Source organism: Coloeus monedula (genome assembly GCF_965178545.1).
Source record: "Coloeus monedula genome assembly, chromosome: 12".
NCBI lineage: Eukaryota > Metazoa > Chordata > Aves > Passeriformes > Corvidae > Coloeus > Coloeus monedula.
Window position 1 is genome coordinate 7,209,203 of NC_138792.1, and position 18,764 is coordinate 7,227,966.

An 18,764-nucleotide genomic window follows, 5' to 3' on the forward strand; every position below is an offset into this window, starting at 1 on the left:
TTCAAACCAAAATATTTAGCTCTAGGTCTCCTGAAGCACCAGTACAAAAGGATGTTCCCTGAGCTTTCATTTCTGTAACCAGGGATTTCTTTCCTTGTTCTTTGTCCCTCATAGGAACTACTTTGCTGCCTGGGCAGTCAGCCAAACATTGTAACTGCAGAACATATCTTTCTTAATTTACTTCTACAGAACTTCATGAATATTCTTAGAAATGCCAAGCTGCTTTATTAGCCTTCTGAATTATTAAAAATTCTCAAGCTAATTCCTTGTTATTAATATTTTGATTTTGTTTTATGATTGCATCTGGCTGCAGATTATGCTTACAGGTACTGTCTTGTCTAGTAGCTTCTTTATGCATTGCAGTAGATGTATTTTATCTCGGACAAATACATTATGCATCATTGTTCTCTCTTCCAAACTGATGAGGCTCAACTTTTTCAAAAGCAGAATGAAAACCACGGTTCCAGTTTCCAATTTTTTAAGCCTGTTAATTCTTTGGTTCCTTACAAGCTTTTTCACTGCCCTGGTCCTGTTGTGGCCTTTTCCATCTTATCGGGCTCTGAAGAGTGTCTAGCCCTCATCCTTTCCTTCCCATTTCTTCCATTATGTGCTCTTGCTTCTCTCTTATCCTGATTTCTCCCCAGTCTCCTCACACCCTCCCCACTGCCATGCCTTGTGCTGCCATGTCCTTGCTTTCTTGTGGCCTCTGACATGCCCATGCTTTATCAGTTGAATATATGGTGTAGAAAGCTCCTGGTGTGGATGTCTGTCAGCTGTTTGTGCTCTTGCCAGTGGTCTTACAGTTGTATCTACAATCTGCCAGTGAATATCTCTAGATGAATCACATCTTTGAGTAAATCTGTAGTAACTAATGAGTGCTGTCAAGGGATATGTGTAGCTGTGTATTTAACAAATCACACTGCATGTACATCTAACTTCTTAGTTGGTATAAATTACCAGTCCTGCTAGCAGCTCATGGAAGATTTAGACCATTTACTTAATTTCAGCTTTCTGCAAAAGCTGAAGCTTAAGACATGATTGATTTTTTTTTTTTTTTTTTTTTAGTTAGCATTTCATTTGCAATATAACCCTGAGGGAGGAGCTCTGGGGATTTTCAGTTAAAAAAAATGTCACCAGATAATCTACCCTGACATGGAGTCATCGTGTAAGGTATCCTGATGTGCTATAGAATTTCATAAGTCTTGTCAGAGTCACACTCATCGACTTGAGTTAGATTAGCATCTATCTCCCAGAGAGCCATACGGACTTTATTTAAAAATGAAAAATCTCCTGTTTCTCAGGGTCGTTTGTTCCAACAGTTAATTACTTTCACTTAAAGAAATGAACAAACAAAAAACCTCAAACAACCGAAAGCCCAGTTCTCTCCTTTCTGACCACAATTTGTTTCACTTAAGTCCACCTTGATTCTTTTTATGCCTTTTCTAGCTTGGCTGCAGATTTTTAGTACCCAGTATTTTGTCTCCAAGAAGGTACATACATAGTTTGTTTGGGTTTTTTCAAATTTGTACTTGAAACATGTCTCAGTGAATACTGGACTATGGCAACTTTTTGTAGAGCTGTCCCTAAACGCCCGGGGACGTAACTGTCTGAGACACTGAAATGTCCCAGAGCTGCTGAGAGATTGTGAACCTGTCATCCGAATTCTGTTCAGCCTGGAGAAGAGAAGGCTCCAGGGAGACCTTAGGGCACCTTCCAGTACCTAAGGGGCTCCGAGAGAGCTGGAGAGGGACTTTTACAAGGCCGTGCAGCACCAGGACCCGCGGGAGCGCCTTCACAATCGCAGAGGGCGAGTTCGGGCCAGAAATGAGGAAAAAAATCTTGGTGACTCCAAAGCGCCGGGGAGGAACTGCCCCGCCCTGCTCGCTTTAGCCCCGCCTCTCTCGGTTTAGCCCCGCCCTGCTCTCTTTAGCCCCGCCCCGCTCGCTTTAGCCCCGCCCCTCTCGGTTTAGCCCCGCCCCTTTCGGTTTAGCCCCGCCCCCTCGCTTTAGCCCCGCCCCACTCGGTTTGGCCCCGCCCCACATTAGCCCCGCCCCTTGGCGCCCAGCCCCGCCCCCTTCCAGCCCCAGCCCCGCCCCCGGCTCTGCCCCGCCGCCTCCTGGCAGAGCCGCCGCCCTGCCCGGCGCGCATGCGCAGCGGCCGCCTGCGAAGCCCGGCACTGTCTGGCCCGCCGGGTTCCCGGCAGAGGCCGCGCGCATGCGCGGGGCGGCGGCGAGGCCCGGGCAGGCCAGGCCCTGGAGCGGTGGCGGGGCCGCGACATGAGCGCCTGGTAGAGGGGCCGCGATGAACCTGCGCGGCTTCTTCCAGGACTTCAACCCCAGGTGAGCGCGGCACGGGCAGCTCCGGCCCAGCAGGGTTAGCCCGGGGGCCCGGCCGGGAGCAGCGCTGGGTGCGGGACCCGTCAGCTTTGGAGCAGAGCGCGGCCTCGGGTGGCCCTTCCGCACCGCGAGCTCGGGCGGCGTTTGGAGCACGCCGTTCCCGGCCCGTTTCCTGCCCAGAATCACTGAATCAACCAGGTTGGAAAAGACCTCTGAGATCATGGGATCCAGCCTTCCCAGCGCCCCGGGTGTCGGTGCGTGCTCCCCGTGGCTGGTTCACGGTCAGGGGGCTGGGAATGCGAGCGCTCTGCATCTGCTTTCCAGCCCCACTTCCAGTCATCTGCTTTGTTGTTGTGTAACTTTGTCAGATTACTCCCAGACTCTTTCTGGTGTTTGAGTGTTTCACCGCGGTGCTTTGGGGTGCGGAGGCTCTGACCATGCGGCGGAGGCTCCGTGTCTGCAGGTGTGAACAACCCTGGGTCACACGGGGAGCACCGGGCAAGGCCAGCCCTTCCTTCGGGCTCCCTAACATTAACAATGTGATGGTCACTGCAACCTGGGGTTCTGCTGGCTCTCCAAGCACGTACGAACGTGTAACTTTTAAAGGAACTGAGAGAAGGAGTTAAGCTTTACCGGGTTTTACCAGGTATTTTAAGACCACAGACGAAGAGTCTGCAAGTAAGTTGTACAAGGTGGCTTGAGATGCTGAGAGTCCTGGAAAAACCTTGCACGTGAAAGAGGCCTTACATGATGGCAGTTACAGCAGGCTGTGTTCAGTCAGTTGTTTAGACAAACAAAAGGGTAACCAAAGCTTCAGGAAATGCATTGTTGCAGAGGCTGAAATAAACAATTGAAATATGTGTGGTCGGAGTAATGGAAAAGTAAGAGCAGAAGTCCTAGAAGCTTATAAAGTTTTGTTACTGCAGAGCAGTGCTTGCAGCTTATTTGGGTGCTGAGTGATGATTGAGCAAACCGAATGTTGCACTGGTGCGGCTGTCTTCGTGTTTTGATGCACCTGGGACACTCGGCGAGCCTGATATTTCACTGCTGTGTTTGTTTAGGAGCCAGGGAATATCACACAAATATTGTATGTTGAAAAAGGATGACTAGCCGAGATGCTGAGACATCTCTTTGTTGCTATGAAGTGTGACAAGTTTGTATCATCCTATCCCAAGGTAGTTTCAAGCATGCAGGGAGATGCTGATACAATAAATCTGCATTTCATTATTAAGGGGCAGATGAGGCACTTGTGGTGAGTAGAGGCAAAACAGCTTGATATCTAAACACAGCAATGCTGATCTGATGAATGCTTTGTTATTTGATGTGAGTGAAATTGTGTAATTTGAGTTGTGCTGTTGGAGAAATGGTAGTATTCCTGACTGTTGCTGCTTTATTCCTTAGGTTATCCATGTTTTAAAATACATAACGATTACTTCACTAAAACAGTGTTGAAGCCTAATTATGTGTTTTATAAAACAGTCTGTGAGCTTCTGGTGGATGGGTGGGAGACTTTTTCCTTCCTGTCCTGTGAGGAAATCACCTACTATGTAATTATTTTGTCTGACTTTTGGTGGTACAAGCAGTTGCTGTGCCACTGCTCAAGTATTCCGGATACAGTTGTTCATTGTTAAATTGACTATGTTATAAATGTATATGTATCAATGTAGCTATTTTAAATTTGTAGGCACCATCCTCAATATTCCAGTTAGAAACCTCAGTGTAAAATCAGTAACTTTGCTAAAAGTTTCACCTGTTGGGTTTTTCTTTCCTACAATATTGCTTTTTTAACTGAATGTAAATATTAAGAAAGAAATTCTCTGAAGTCTGCCCTATTACAATTTGTAATAACTTTTAACCTTTAGTTAAAAGTGGTGTGGATAAAATTTCATAAATTATGTAACTCAATTTTGAATATCAAAAACTGCTTCATTTGATTTGTATGACAGAACACATTTTTTAAAAACATGTACAGCTGTTATATTTGTGAGCCTCTAATAATATAGCTCCTGACTGGATGCTTGTGGAAGGGAACTATTTATCTCAGTCCATTCACTGAGACTGTTATGAAAAAATGCTTTTGATGTGTTTCCTTGAAGCAATGGTTTTATAAGCAAAAGAGATGATATATGGTGTATCTATGATGAAATATTAGATTCTTTGTAAAGAAGCTTGACTCGTTTTCTGATAGGAAGTATTGCAGTGACATTGCAGCTGTGACTGATTTTGTTGTCCTCTACAAAGTTAATGTGAAGTTGCCTGCCTTGATTCCTGACTGGATTTTTTTTTTCGTTTGTTTAATAGTAAATTCCTCATTTATGCCTGCCTGCTGCTTTTCTCTGTGTTGCTCTCTCTACGTCTGGATGACAAAATCCAGTGGAGTTACTGGGCTGTGTTTGCTCCAATATGGCTGTGGAAGTTAATGGTGATTGTTGGTGCCTCAGTGGGAACAGGGGTATGGGCCCGAAACCCACAGTATCGGTAAGTTGATGATGTTTGTTTGGCAAAGCAGAGGGGACATTGTGTCTTGTCAGTCTAGGGCAAAATGACTTTCACATCTTTAAATACATCAGTGTTAAATTTTTTGGTCATTTGAGTAGAATGCGAATTTGAAGATCTCAGGGCAAAAGAAAAATTACCTTAAATGAAGCGCAATAAATGTCTTTTCTGTCCATGGTGAATATTAAATGAAAAAATTTGGTGTACAGATCTCCTGATACACCCACATTTTGTGTGGTTCAGGTCTTGTTTGCCCCCTTCTAGTAGTGGGTCTGCTGGTGTAGGGAGAAGCTCTGTGTGTGCTGTCATTTTACAGGCATTTTATTTTTAGTAACAGAAAATATCTGTTGCAATACTCTGGCTTAGGTAAATAAAGAAATTCTGGGGAAATATGTTGATTCAGTAAAAGCTGGTGCAGAAATCAAACAGATCCTTTTAAATTTAGCTTATTTCCTGATAGCCTGCATGATAGCTGACTGTTGATATAGTAGCGAAGAAACCCTGTTTTAGCTGCCCAGCTGTGGAATCCTTAAAAAATTTTCAAATTGTAAAAATCCCACTGCACCCTTTGAGTAATATACTTTCAATGTGCAGTTTTATGGGCAAGAAATCCTATTAGGTCATCAGGAGTGGAGTTTAATGGGTATAATGTCTATGTTTATTAAAAACAAGTGTTAATATCTGAAGCTCAAGCAGGTGTCCTGGAATGTTTGCAGGATGTGCTTTCTTACTGGCAAGTAAATTCTTCCTTATCCTCTCTTCAGAGCAGAAGGAGAAACCTGTGTGGAGTTCAAAGCTATGTTGATTGCAGTAGGCATCCACCTGTTACTGCTGATGTTTGAAGTCCTGGTGTGTGACAGGATTGAAAGAGGAACCCATTTCTGGCTTCTGGTCTTCATGCCACTGTTCTTTGTGTCTCCAGTCTCAGTTGCAGCTTGTGTGTGGGGATTTCGACACGACAGGTCTCTGGAGGTGAGGCTTCATTTGGGATGTGTAAAAGTCATGGCACTGCAGAACTTGGGATCAGGTCTGTGGCAGTGTGTCTCTCAGGAAAGCACAACACAGAGGACTACATCAGTCCAATTAATTGCACTCACCTGCAAATGGGAGTGAAATCAGGATCAGGAATAATATAACTTTTTATATTATAACTTAGTTTTTTTAACTACCAAATTGCAGCATGTTTTAAACCTGCTTTTTTATTATTTTGTGTTAAAATAACTCGCCAGGAACTCTGCAATATGGACCAATACCAGACACTTACATGGAAACAACAGAAAAATATTCCACTGATTGCAAGCACTGTCTCTAGGCAGAATTGAATTTCCAGAGCCCTATGTAATCAGGGCTGAAAATGTCCTAATACCACAATCCATGTGATTAGTCCTTAATTTGGGAATGTGAATGGTAGGTAACATTAGGGTTTTATTTTCTGCCTCTGTCTTCTCTCTAAGTTCCTTTGGTTTTGGAAGAACCTTGGAAAGATTCTCAACGTGCTCCCACAATTGTGGCATTTTGCAATACATTTAGAATTCATACTGATTTTTTTAAGGAGTTTTTTGTTTTGCTATGTCCTCAAACTACCCCATGACAATTAAAAATCTGATTTTTAGATAAGGCTCAGCATTCTCAGGTATTTTAATTTCAAGGGACTATTTCTCTAACATTACCGTAAGAGTTTTTCATTAGAGAGAAACATTTTTTTGTAGGTGATTGTTATGATGGCTGGTAAACTGATATCCTAAGTTCACTTTGAAACATTTGCCAATAGAATTTTACTTTGCAGGGTTCTATTACCAGTCAACCAGTGCTAAAAGTAAAATCTGTGTGGAAGTGCTTGCCTTCTACTGGATGATGCTTGATTGCCCATTGATTTACAGATGACTGCACAGCTGCTAAGTACTGGCAGAAGAAAGTGGAATCCATAAAAGGCAACAGCTGTCTCAACTAATTTTTTTTTTTTTTTTTTACTCTTAGTCATCTTCACTTAGTGCTGTTCTCCTTTCTCTTCTTTTTGCTCTGTGAAGATTTCATTATTTCCCTTTCATTTGCTAGAAACATGAGGGGTCTGCCTTTAGTCCAGGACATCAATTTTTGACTTGAGTAATCAAAGCAGTTGTTAATCTATTATTATTTTCATAACTATTTAATCTGAAATACATTATCTGCTCATTCCTGTTCTGCATGTGATTAGGTGGTCAGTAAGTACATGCTGGGGTTTTTGTCTCTGTATCATGGTGGGCTCAGGAAAAGATTCTTTTTTTGTGTTACTCTATTTTTATAGTCAGTAAAGCACTATTTATTTAAAGCATGTTGAATTCATTAAGTTGTGAGCCGCTGCAAATATACGTGCACTTGCCATATAGATCTCGTATAACTTGATTCTAAAAATTATTTACAGCAATTGATCCTCTGATTTCTCTATTTTTCTCTTACTCTGCTCTTGCAGCTGTCTGGTTGCTTGGTCTCACACTTGAATGTAGGGTTTTTTTGGTGGTTTATTCTTTAGAGAAAGCCAGTTGTACAAAATTATTTTAAATCTACTTTTTCAGTCTTTTCAAAGTAACTTGTAGTTCAACAGTGGAGACTTTGGTGTGGTCCCTGAAGCTGGCAAGCACCTGCTGCCTGCTGGATTTTTGACTCCCTGTACTGTAACTTTCAAAGGTGTTTATCCAGATCACAATCTACACAATCGTGTGTTAGTGAAAATTTATTAAAATTAGTATGATGTTTCTAACTTACATTCACAAGCTTCAGTCAGACTTTTCAAATAATAATTCTGTGGTCTTTGAAAATCCTATCCATTGTAGGGCTACCCATAAACTTTAGAAATAGAATCTTGCCAAGCCTGATGGTGTTTCATTGTCTCGCTTTGTTCAAGCTAGACACAGACCTTTTTTTAAAAGTATAATGATAGGCTGTTTCTCATAGTGGCAAGCAGGACTCATGAAACTTTCACTAACATTTTAATGAGAAGTATTGCTTTTCTCTATTTCCACAAAGCCCATGTCTTCAGTGTAATTTAAAATATCTCTCAATTATACAGTAAATTATTTGAATGTGGATGTCATATTCTAATATTCCATCTATTTCTTTTTTCCCCTAGATAGAGCTTGGACATTTAAATTGGACTGTTGGTAGTTCTGTCCATTACTGAAACTATAGATACTCTAAAAGATTAATTTTGCTAATTTTAAATTGAAGGTCATTTTAGTACTTAATTTAATTTTAGCAGTATTATTTATATGAAGACTATAGTTGTTTTCTGATGCTTTGCTTTTTCACGCTGATTAGTTTGGCTTTTCTTATTTCTCTAATCACTCTGAGTGGCTTCTTTTTTTTTTTTTTTAATACCAGGAAGATCTTGGAAACAGGTGACTCTCCATTATTGGGTTGGGATCACACCCACACAAATTTAGGGATGTTTAGTAATAGAAAATGTAAATGCAAATGAATTTTCATATTTCAGTGGTAAGTATGGGGTCAGAGAAGTGCTTTGACAGATTCATTGGTTATCCTGGAAGTAAGTTTACCATACTAAGAGTTAACTAATGTTTTTTTCTTTTTCTAGCTGGAAATCTTGTGTTCAGTCAATATTCTACAGTTCATATTTATTGCACTCAGACTAGACGAGATCATCAGATGGCCATGGCTTGTATGTAATAAGTGTTTTCTTCTTATCTTTGTTTAAATGCTGAATTTCATAAAGATATTTATTCTAGGGAACAGTTAATATGTGATCAGTCCATGATCCCATTTTTGCTCACTTAGCAATCCTTCACTGAAGGATTCACATTCAGTGGTCATGGGAATCAGAGGCTGTTCTTGGGGCACTTCATCCTCTGAGGGAATGTGCCATCAGCTGCAGTTAATCTCTGAGCAGCAGTTGAAAGAGAAATCCTCACCCAGAGTTCCCTATGGGAACACTAAACAAGCCATGAAAATGATTGGTGAGTTAGAGAATGTGTTGGTAAATACAGCGTGGTAAATAACTAATTTTATTTGTTCTGTTACCATGAATGTAAATCCACTTACTGTGCAAGCAGTCACTGTCAGAACTGCTGAGATGTCCTCTCCCAAGCTTCTTTAGAATACAAAAGTGCTGTTTCTCTGTCCGGGATTTTGTAAACGACCATAAAACTGACAATCTGGCATGGTTATGTCTGTCCTTTCTATTGTCAAAAAAACTTGAGAAAGGATTGAAACACTTTAAAGTAAGGTATCTCGTGTAGGAAGTACTTGCTAAAATCAATTTCAAGTACAGTTTGAGCCCACACAAAATCACAAAAATCTTACTAAAGTTGAACTACATTGCCTTAATTTTGAATTGTTTCAGCTTGATGGGGTTTAGAAGCTGAGGAACCCCTGAACTGATATGGCTCGAAACAACACACACACGAGACTGATGCTTTTCTGTTAGACATTATGTTAAAGACTTAATTTTCTTATTTAGACTTAGTATGTAGACTTACTTTATTTAAAAGAAACCCACAACTGAAACAAATCAAATGTGTCTTTCTTTCAGGTTGTTTGTGTTCCGCTGTGGATCTTGATGTCCTTCCTGTGCCTCGTGGTGCTCTATTACATCGTGTGGTCCGTGCTGTTCCTGCGTTCCATGGACGTGATCGCTGAGCAGAGGAGGACACACATCACCATGGCTGTCAGCTGGATGACAATTGTAGTGCCACTGCTCACATTTGAGGTAGGAAATGCCACAGTGAGTTTGATGTGTCTTCTTTTGTCAGTAAGTAATGAATGATGATTTTTGGACTTACTGAAATGAGAATGCTGCTCTTTGTTTTGGAATAAAATATTAACAGCAAATGTGAAACACAAACAAGAATTCTATGTTCCTTTAAAGTTTCTCAAGCAAAATCTGCATCACATTGGAACTATACCTGCTTCTGTGAAGGCCATGTTTTCCTTACAGATGTGTGAAGTTAAAGATTTGAGATCAGCATATGCTTTAAGCAGTTTGAAAGTGAGTATTGCAATTAAACTGACATTGTATATTTTTTTTTGCCATTTAGATCTTGCTAGTACACAGACTGGATGGGCATAATTCTTTTTCTTTCATACCCATATTTGTTCCTCTCTGGCTTTCACTGATAACATTAATGGCAACAACATTTGGACAAAAAGGAGGCAATCACTGTAAGTATTTCAGAATCCTGGAAACAAATTGAAAATTAATGCATTTTATTAAGATCTGTATTTTCAAAAATGGCTTTTCTGTTACTACTGTTTTCAGGCAGTTGTAGTAAGGTTTCAGTGCTTACAGTGTCCTCCCCTGTGGCACTGTTTTCTTTGGTTGAGATGCAAAATCTTTTGTGTTCCTTCTCTGCACTGATGTGACCCAACACCATGTAATGTGTGAAACGAAATGGATTCTTGCTGGGGTAGTGTAGCTGTAATTTATACAGATGGATATACACTCAGGCATGCACATGCAGACATGGAACTGTGCAAATGCTTGTCCAGACACTGTATGTGTGTTTGTGTGTATACAACCTGAACTGGAATGTTAGGATAGGCGTAAGGAACGCTGAAAAGCAGCACTAGCAAATCTTACTTAAATGCAAACAATCAACAGACCTTAAATAGTCTGTCTGTTTAATTAAGTGTGCATTCTGTGAATAATGTAAAATGATTTGGTTTCTTTTAGGGTGGTTTGGAATTCGCAAAGACTTTTGCCAGTTCCTGCTTGAAATTTTCCCATTCTTACGAGAATATGGAAATATCTCTTATGATCTTCATCATGAAGATAATGAGGAGACAGAAGAAACGCCACTGCCTGAACCGCCAAAAATTGCACCAATGTTTCGAAAAAAGACTGGAGTGGTCATTACACAGAGTCCTGGAAAATATGTGATTCCACCTCCCAAGTTAAACATTGATATGCCAGATTAAGATGACAGTAGCATATTAAACTTGAACTGGTCATCAGCAGACAGATGTATTTCATCTCATGCCTTGTCCCAATTCCTTTAAAATAGGTATTGCTGAATCAGTGGCTTGGATTACACAAATCAGAAATCTTGAAGATAATCTGAGAGCTTTTCCAGAAATATGTGGTTGTCTAATTTGTGAACCTTCCTAACAGGTTGGTTGCACGCTTGCCTGTATAGTATTTATATGAACATTTTTAGCAGTGTAATATATTGTTTAAAAGTCCTGTTGTGTACAGTATAAGTATTATCTAAAAGTATTTTTTTAAAAACCCTGTATGAAATGCCTATGCTATTCCAGGTGTCTTTTAGGTCCTAAATATACACTTGATTTTCGTGTCTCTTTTAAATGCTTTGGGATGCCTTAGCATAGTATCTCTTTACTTCTTTCTCCGTTCAGCCACAATCAGTCTCAACTACAGAGGCACAAGAGTGTTGCATTTCTCAGGCAACACTGGAAAGCTTTTTGAGGGGGAAGTAGAAATGTATGGCAACTTACATGATGCTTTTGAGTTAGCTATGTAAAATTTCATGTAAGTATTTCAACTTTTGTGCTGGCTTGGGACTTACATGTTGTTTTTGTTGCTTTTCCAGTCTCATGTTTTGATTCTTCTTGAGCAGCATGTACCATTCTCCCATTAGACTGGCTATTTAATAAGCTGTTCCCCCTTGCATTGTGTGGTCTATGCCAGAAACATTTGTTGTAGGTTTCACAGCTGTTGGTTAGCTGGTATAAATACCATAGCTTGGTCTTCATTACCAACTTCGTGTTGGTCAGTGTAAATGATTAAACTTCTCAAGATAGGATCTTGCTGGTGTTGGCATAGCATTTTCTTGTCTGAAGGAAGACCTGCTTTGAGAGTGTGCCTTGCACTTACAGGTGCTCTGGAGAAATGGGAGTCTATGAAATGTATAGTCCTGTAGTTTATAAAAACAGATATCTCATATTCCCAAACCCTTGCAGCTGCTCTCCATGTTTAGGTAACCTACATTTTAGGTAGCTTAAATACCATGGATCTCATTTCTTTAGTGTTAGCAGGGCAGTAAGAGCAAGGTGTGGACATTTCTGCATGTGTTCAAGGTGTATGCCTGGAAAACTTGGATGCAGCACTTCCATTTCTGATACTCCAGAGCTCCCTTTTCTAGCCTCTGCACCAGCTACTGCCTGAAACACAACCTAACCCTATCCCATCCCACACTTTAAATCTTGTTGCAGTTTTATTTTATATATCTTATATATTTTTTTTGTTTACATATATTTTATTGTATTCTGGTGCAAAAAATCAAACATCAGCAGGATTGTTACCAGACATCAATTTGCCTGCACACCACCATGGAAAAGAAAACCAGACGCTGAGCTTGCGTGAGAAACCACTTCCCAGGAGGAGAGCAGTCTGTGCACAGCAGGTCCGAGGGAGAACAGGCAGAGCTCTGCACTGGGGAAGGCCTCACCTGCCAAGCACGGTGCCAGGGCAGGTTCCCGAGGCGCTGGTGCCCATACAGCTCCATGTGCTGCTGCTCAGACAAACACGGAGAAGCTCCAGCCTCTGCACCTTCCCTTCAGCCAAGGCACAGCAGGGCCCAGGGTGCTGCTGCTGCTGCTTCACCCAGCACCGCCCTGCAGACATTTCCCCCCTCCAGCTGTGCTGGAGCAGCTGCTCCTCGGCCTGGGCGGGGGTCAGGGCCCAGCTCCACGTGTGGTTCAGACAGTGCATCCACAGGCACTGGGCCCCAGCACTGGGGGTGTGAGGTACCTTCCACAGCTCTGGCAGAGGTGGGGTAGTCCAAGGGAATAGTTTCCTAAGTGCTTCACTGAAGTGTCTGAATACAAGTGCTCTGCCAGTTGTCCTGTCCTGTTTTTAGAGCCAGGCCTAGGCATGGCCTTGCTCCAGAAACTCAATTTTCACTGTAATGCAAGGTGTTAATTTTGAAATACTCTTAAGAGTGCCAAAACTTAGTGACTATTATTTGTAATTCTTCACACTTGTCTTGAGTTCAGTAATAGATTTTTTTAAGATAACTGGTATTTTTCATCTCAAGAGGAAAAAAAATGTAGTAAGTTGTTCGATTTCATTTTGTACAAGCACCTTTTCATAATGGCTTTCTACACTGTCTGTCAGGTCACAGAGGCTATATCCATCATATGCACATCTTGTGTACCTGAAGTGTGATTGAAAAGAATCTATCTTAAGGCAGGACTAGGAGTGGTCTGGCAAAGATGTCCGATTAATTGTGGGAGCCTGCTTTTAAGCACTGTTTTCCTATCATCAGAGATGCAGGTATCAAAAAATCAGTTTAATTTACATTTAAATTGGCACACAATCCATAACCATGCATTTACAAAAATGGCATTTACTTAGTTGTTTATACAGGAAAAATCTAGAAAAACATTAATAATTTCCTGTAATAGTCATAAAAAACACATCTCGTTTGTTTTGCCTCAAAAAAGCAGTTCTTCAAAAGTATTTGTCATTTCAAACAGTTTTGGAAGGGAATTCTAAGCAAGATGCTGATGTAATTCACAAGTCAGCATCTTGAATACAATTTAGGCAGGAAAAATAATAGTAAGGGGCAACACCTACAATTCTGAAGGGATCAGTTCTTCAGGGATGTCCACCTGCCACACCCCTGTTCTCCCTCTGGCAGGAATTGGTTCCAGGAGCCATCTGGGATTTGAAACAACAGTCAAGTATTTCTGTTCTAGATTACTGAGGACAGCTTTGTTTTCCAGCTCCAGAATCTCTTCAGGAGGCAGGTTTTCTGGATATAGTGATGTCTCTCCAATGTCAATTAATCCTGTATTTTAAAATTAAAATACAAAATTAGTTGCCAGTTTGATCTGCTAGACAGAAGTTTTCCAGAAGTAACCCTGAGGACACAGAGAACAGCCAGTTTGTTACCAGAAGAGCACAGTCAGAGGGAGGCACAGCTCCCACCTGTGCTGTTTCCTGCAGGAGTCCATGTGACTCAACTCAGGCGAGTGAAGGAGGAGGGCACAGTTAAAATCACCACAACCCAGCAATGCAGAATTCCTTGAAAAGCAGCCTGCATCTAAGGAGACACAGCTGCTACCAAAATTCCTAGGCTACATCTGGCCTTGGAACAGCTTCATTAAAGCATAAAACTCTCTCTGTTCCTCTCAAGCCACTATTTTATTAATATGTTTAAATAATTAAACTATTTGGAAATTCTTGCTCTCCAGAAGCCTCTTAATGTCACAAATATAAATTAAGCAATACAATTCTGTATTTCTTAATCATCAAAAATGTTAAATATCAATACCTACTCCACAATTAAGCATGCAATTTATGTCAAGGCTGCAAATCTACATTTTATGTAGGACCTACAGTTTTCAGCACTGTAGAACCACAACAACGTTGAGTGTATGTGATAGAATTAATTTGTTGTGGAAGAAGAGCTGAAAGTGTTCAAATGACAATGAAAGATACCTGCAAGGAAATAGTGCAAAATGAGTGCTGGATAAAAACTTTGTGAGTGTACAGTGTGCAACATCTGCTGTATGTCAGCACAAGTTATGCAGTGAAACATCACTGCCTCTGCACTGTGTGTTACAGAAACTTCTTCACTGCTCAGATACCAAAAGCAACAGAGGGGGTTTGTAAAACTGAAATAGGATTTATCTATGCAATTATTTATGTATACTCTAACATGACATGCAAAGCGCTGCAACATCATGAACTCGTTTGACCGTGAGTACTGCAAAATGGTTTCAGCAGGAGTTCCTAAGCTCAAAATGCAAGTAGTGTGGAATTAACATGTATGATGCTGAAACATGCAGGAATTTGATGAGCGGAAAAGACTCCACTACTAAGTAAGTAGTACAGTGGGTGTGTTTATTCCAGTGCTGGGACGCATGGGGGATAGCTCCTCCAAAACCATGCGTGCCCACAGCTGCTTTTAGCTTAGTATTTATCGGGTTACAAGTTCCATATTCATTAAGTTTCCCAATGCGCCTATACATATTCATCACCTAGCCCCGCCCAGCCTCGCTTCGTATTATAATGAACCCAAAAGTCATTTACATCCGCGTTGCGCTTGCGCAGTGTTGCCTTTTAGCTGCGGTAGGGGTCTCCGAGGGTCTTCCTCCGATGCAGTCAGGAATCTTCCTCATCCTGAACCTTTCACCTTTCCTCCCTGCGCATGCTCTTTATACCCTTGCCCTGAGTTCAAGTTTCGAGACTGGTTTAAGCTAGTTTTGGGTTGAGCGCAGGATGTCTGTCCGAGACTCCCCCTGCCCTTATCAGTGGTCCCTTATCTTTTCTTCCTGCCTTGGCATGCTGACCAAGCTAGATGCATTGTTCCCAACAAACTAATTCTGCTTCCCATCCCCCTGATTCAAATTGAAATAGATCCCCCACCACAACTCACGCTCCACTCCTTCAGTGTTAAAGAAATGTCACTATGACTGCAAACACGTAAAGCAGACACGTATTTGAGTGTCTGTTAAGGGACTGAAAGTTTGCTTAGAAAATATAACCGAAGAATGCTTACCTGCAATAACTCCTCTGCCAAATTTTTCCCCTTCATCCAACAAAGCTTGGAGTTGTTTCGGTGTCATGCCCAACCTATTCAGAAGAATTTCTCTCCATGTATCATCTTCCCAATCCTTAACAGCTATATGAATAGCAATGGTGCGGTTCTTGTAGACTGCTAGCAAAGGACGCCAGCGAGTCTCTACTGTTTTGACTTGGTTTAGAAGCAACCCTGCGTAGGGCTGTCGGAAGGAAAGGCATCCGAATTTCATCGCATCGCGCTCCTCGTATCAGAAGCCGTGTATTTCCTGTAAACACACAGACGCCCGGGGATGAGCCTCCAGAACCGGCCGATGCCCGTGACAAGCTCCCGGCTGTGGAGCCGCGGAGCTGCGCGGAGGGAGCTGCGCGGCCTCCCCGGGGGCGGGTCCGCCCCTGCGGGCCCCGCTCTGCCCGCGCCGCGCTCCGGGCTCGGGCCGGGCCGGGCCGCGCCGCCCGAAGAGCCGCTCCCGCGGCCGGGGCTGTCCCCGCAGGCGCTGTCCCCGCGGCCGGAGCTGCTGGAGCCCCGCGGCCCTGCCCGGCCCGGCCCGGCCCCACTGCGCCGCCTCCCGCGGGGAGCGCTCCGCCGCCGCGCCGCCATGGAGGCCCCAGGGCCGCCGCCTACCTGCGCCGCCGGCGCCGCGCCCTCCGCTCCGCTGGCCCGCCGGGACGGTGGGTGCCGGGAGCGGGGCGGGGCGGGCCGGGAGGCGGTGGCCCCGCCGGCGGGGGCGCGGGGCGGGGGCGGGGGCCGAGCCCGGCTGTGGTAAAAGGAGCGCGGCTGTGCCGCTGCTGCGGGCTCTTGGCCGTCCCTGGAGGAGGGATGGGGTTATGGGCTGGCCTCGGCGATCCGGCGGGGCGGGTGCCCGACGGTGGGTGCTGAGGGTAGCGGGGAGCTGCTTGTGCCCTGCCCGGGAGTGTGTGGTGCGGTGCTGCCAGGCTTGGGCGAAGGGCTTGGTGCCATCCTGCTCCGGGAGCACCGCGTTCGCAGCACCTCGGGGGTACCTGTCCGGCTCTGCGGCCGGGCGGTGCGGGGCTTTCGCGCCTCTGGTCGTAGCTAAAAGTCATTTAGCACGTGAAAATTCCATGTCTCTCACCTCCCTGCTTTCTTTGGCCACTAGGTTGTTTGGGGCAGAATTTCCCAAAGTGCTCCCATCAAGCCTTACTCTCTGAGGACAGTCTCACCTGTATCCTGTTGCCGTTCAATTGTGTGTTTTGCATCAAGGGTTTATCTTCCTAATACAGACGTTTTAAACAATGCAGTTACTGCTTGGCAACAGGTTTTGTGACCCCCGGCAACAGGGAGCAACGTGTGAGGGCCTAGTGAACACTAAAATTCAGAGACCTTTCAGGAAAGGATAATTTGGAAAGGGAGAGAGTTAGAATAGATGTATAGTCCCGCTGTTTGTGTTCAGTTTTAATGGGCAACCTATATATATTTTATATCAGTGAACACGTGTTTGTACAAGGTAATTTCCATCGTATACAAATGAAAGTGACCTCATTAAGGCAGACAGTGATACTAAAAATGGCTACTGACACAGCAAGCTGAAGAGTTGAGTCCTGCCTGAATTTCTGCAGGTATAGAAGATTTTAAAAAGTGTGTCCAAATAAAAATCACAAGAGAGTCATCTCTCCTGTAGACCCATATCTTTTAGACGAAGGCTGTAAGTACAACAAGTATTTGGGGAGCTTTGCCATGCACATAGCATTTAAGAGAAAGAAAGGGAGGAGAGAATGTTGTCCAAAAGGAGTGAGTTAGGAGAGACACACAAGAGAACAAAAGAAAAGTGATAGAGAAGGAAAAGAAAAAAAATGGTAGTATTTACAAAGGGGAAAAGTAATGATGACCTTTGTTTTGTCTTTTGCTCTGTTGAACCACGTTTCTTAACCATGAGAAATCTCAAAGTTACTTTAACAATTCCAGGAACTCACAGATGGAAAGAGTGATCTGCTGGAATTACACTGAGAAAGAGAGATGGGCAGATCCTATACTTAAGAAAGGCACAGGAACTTCATATGGCGAAAGGTAAGATTAATTATGGCTTTTTTTTTTTTGTCCAGGTCTCTGACTTTGTGAATAATGGGTATTTATTGGTAAAACCTTACAAGTAATCGTAGTGTTCTGTAACTGCAGGGTTAAGCGATCCTTTTCTGATGATAAGCCCTTCACATAGCTTTTATGAGAGACAGTTTTGGCATATGCTTTAAATACCTTCAGTGAATGTTGTGAATTCTGAAGTATTTTATGGCTGATAGAATTTAACTGTTACCTAGTTTTACTTATTACCATTTTCTGAAATTTCTGGTTCATTATCCCTCTTTTCCCTTGGGTACTTCCAGTATCTTGTTCAAAATGTTCCAGATGGAGTCATTCCAGTCGTTCATATAACATCATATTAGGAAGAGAAATTAATAGATGATGTGAATTTAAATTCATTTTTACAGGGTTATTACTTTAAATGCTTTTTTTATTTTAAGCTGTTTTGGTCTTACTAGATGTGCAAGGTTAGTACAAGAACCTGTTGAATCTGTTTAGAGTTGCAAGTGAGTAATGAGCGTTCACGGGGGGGTTGGGATTTGCTTTTGGTATTTTTCCACTGTATAATTGTATTTTATGTGGGGATTATTTATTTTGGGGAAAATATAGGCCAGAATGTTTTCATGTTGTGGAAGCAGCTTTGTTTTACATTCAGGTACCTTATAGCATGATTTTGTATCATGTGTTTCATCACCTAAATAAAATAGGGGTTTTCTTTCTTGATCTAAGGAAAAATCTCCAGGGTACTAAAAATCTCAAGTCTAACAATTCTAAATAAAATACAAATATCAGAAAATGTGTGCTACTACCAAAGGTGAATAAATACTATGTTGAGAATCCCCTGTCACAAAACTGTTTTACTTTGTTTGTAGAAACCTTGTACTATATATTGGAGCACTCACCAGAAGATTTAACAATTTCTAGCAGCATGTAAATAAGGCCTTGCAATTAGCAATCCTTGTGTATTGCTTAGCCTTTTGTGTGATGAGTGGTAAAGGGACTTTAGCAGGTTTTCTCAGGATTGAAGATAATCATTCAAAGTGTACAGCAGTGAATATGAAAAAGAAAATTCATTCTGATCTTAGCAGATGATCAGTTTATGTTTGGCATCTTAGATGCACTTTACTGTTTTCTGTTCACTGTGGCTTTCACATGCTAACACCAATCCCAATTTATCTCCTCTTGGTGCAGTACCTCACATCTCAGCAACAGGAAGTTCTGCAACCTGTGTCTGTACTTCTGTAACATCTACTTCATTTCGTTGCCTCTATCTTAGCTTTTCTTAGGGTCTCCCTAAATTGAATTTTGATAGAACAAAGACTACATAATTCCCATTACAGAAAGTGTTACTGCTTTCTCTGGAGCTAAAACAATGCCTGGTACATCATTTATAAGGACTCAGGTCTGATCTCAT

At 42.4% G+C, this 18,764-nt stretch overlaps 2 protein-coding genes across 2 annotated transcripts; one reads left to right on the plus strand and one right to left on the minus strand.

Moving 5' to 3' along the window:
* The first annotated feature begins 2,209 nt into the window (after positions 1 to 2,209).
* On the plus strand, positions 2,210 to 11,947 carry TMEM185A (transmembrane protein 185A). Its single transcript, XM_082289157.1, has 7 exons — positions 2,210 to 2,339; positions 4,638 to 4,814; positions 5,597 to 5,804; positions 8,404 to 8,487; positions 9,358 to 9,534; positions 9,863 to 9,986; positions 10,498 to 11,947. Exons 1-7 carry the CDS (start codon positions 2,302 to 2,304, stop codon positions 10,740 to 10,742), a joined length of 1,053 nt encoding a protein of 350 aa, XP_082145283.1. The 5' UTR covers positions 2,210 to 2,301; the 3' UTR covers positions 10,743 to 11,947.
* Positions 11,948 to 12,089: 142 nt separating this feature from the next.
* On the minus strand, positions 12,090 to 16,046 carry LOC309577534 (protein EOLA1-like). Its single transcript, XM_082289639.1, has 3 exons — positions 15,938 to 16,046; positions 15,293 to 15,581; positions 12,090 to 13,576 (listed from the first exon to the last, which is right to left on the minus strand). Exons 2-3 carry the CDS (start codon positions 15,543 to 15,545, stop codon positions 13,359 to 13,361), a joined length of 471 nt encoding a protein of 156 aa, XP_082145765.1. The 5' UTR covers positions 15,546 to 15,581; positions 15,938 to 16,046; the 3' UTR covers positions 12,090 to 13,358.
* Positions 16,047 to 18,764: the final 2,718 nt, after the last annotated feature.

Coding starts and splice junctions, on each gene's coding strand:
- TMEM185A (XM_082289157.1), top strand. CDS start 2,302: ATGAACCTGCGCGGCTTCTTCCAGGACTTCAACCCCAG. Junction 5,805..8,403: donor GACACGACAGGTCTCTGGAG/GTGAGGCTTCAT, acceptor TTCTTTTTCTAG/CTGGAAATCTTGTGTTCAGT. Junction 9,535..9,862: donor TGCCACTGCTCACATTTGAG/GTAGGAAATGCC, acceptor TTTGCCATTTAG/ATCTTGCTAGTACACAGACT.
- LOC309577534 (XM_082289639.1), bottom strand. CDS start 15,545: ATGAAATTCGGATGCCTTTCCTTCCGACAGCCCTACGCAGGGTTGCTT. Junction 13,577..15,292: donor TGGCAGAGGAGTTATTGCAG/GTAAGCATTCTT, acceptor TTTAAAATACAG/GATTAATTGACATTGGAGAG.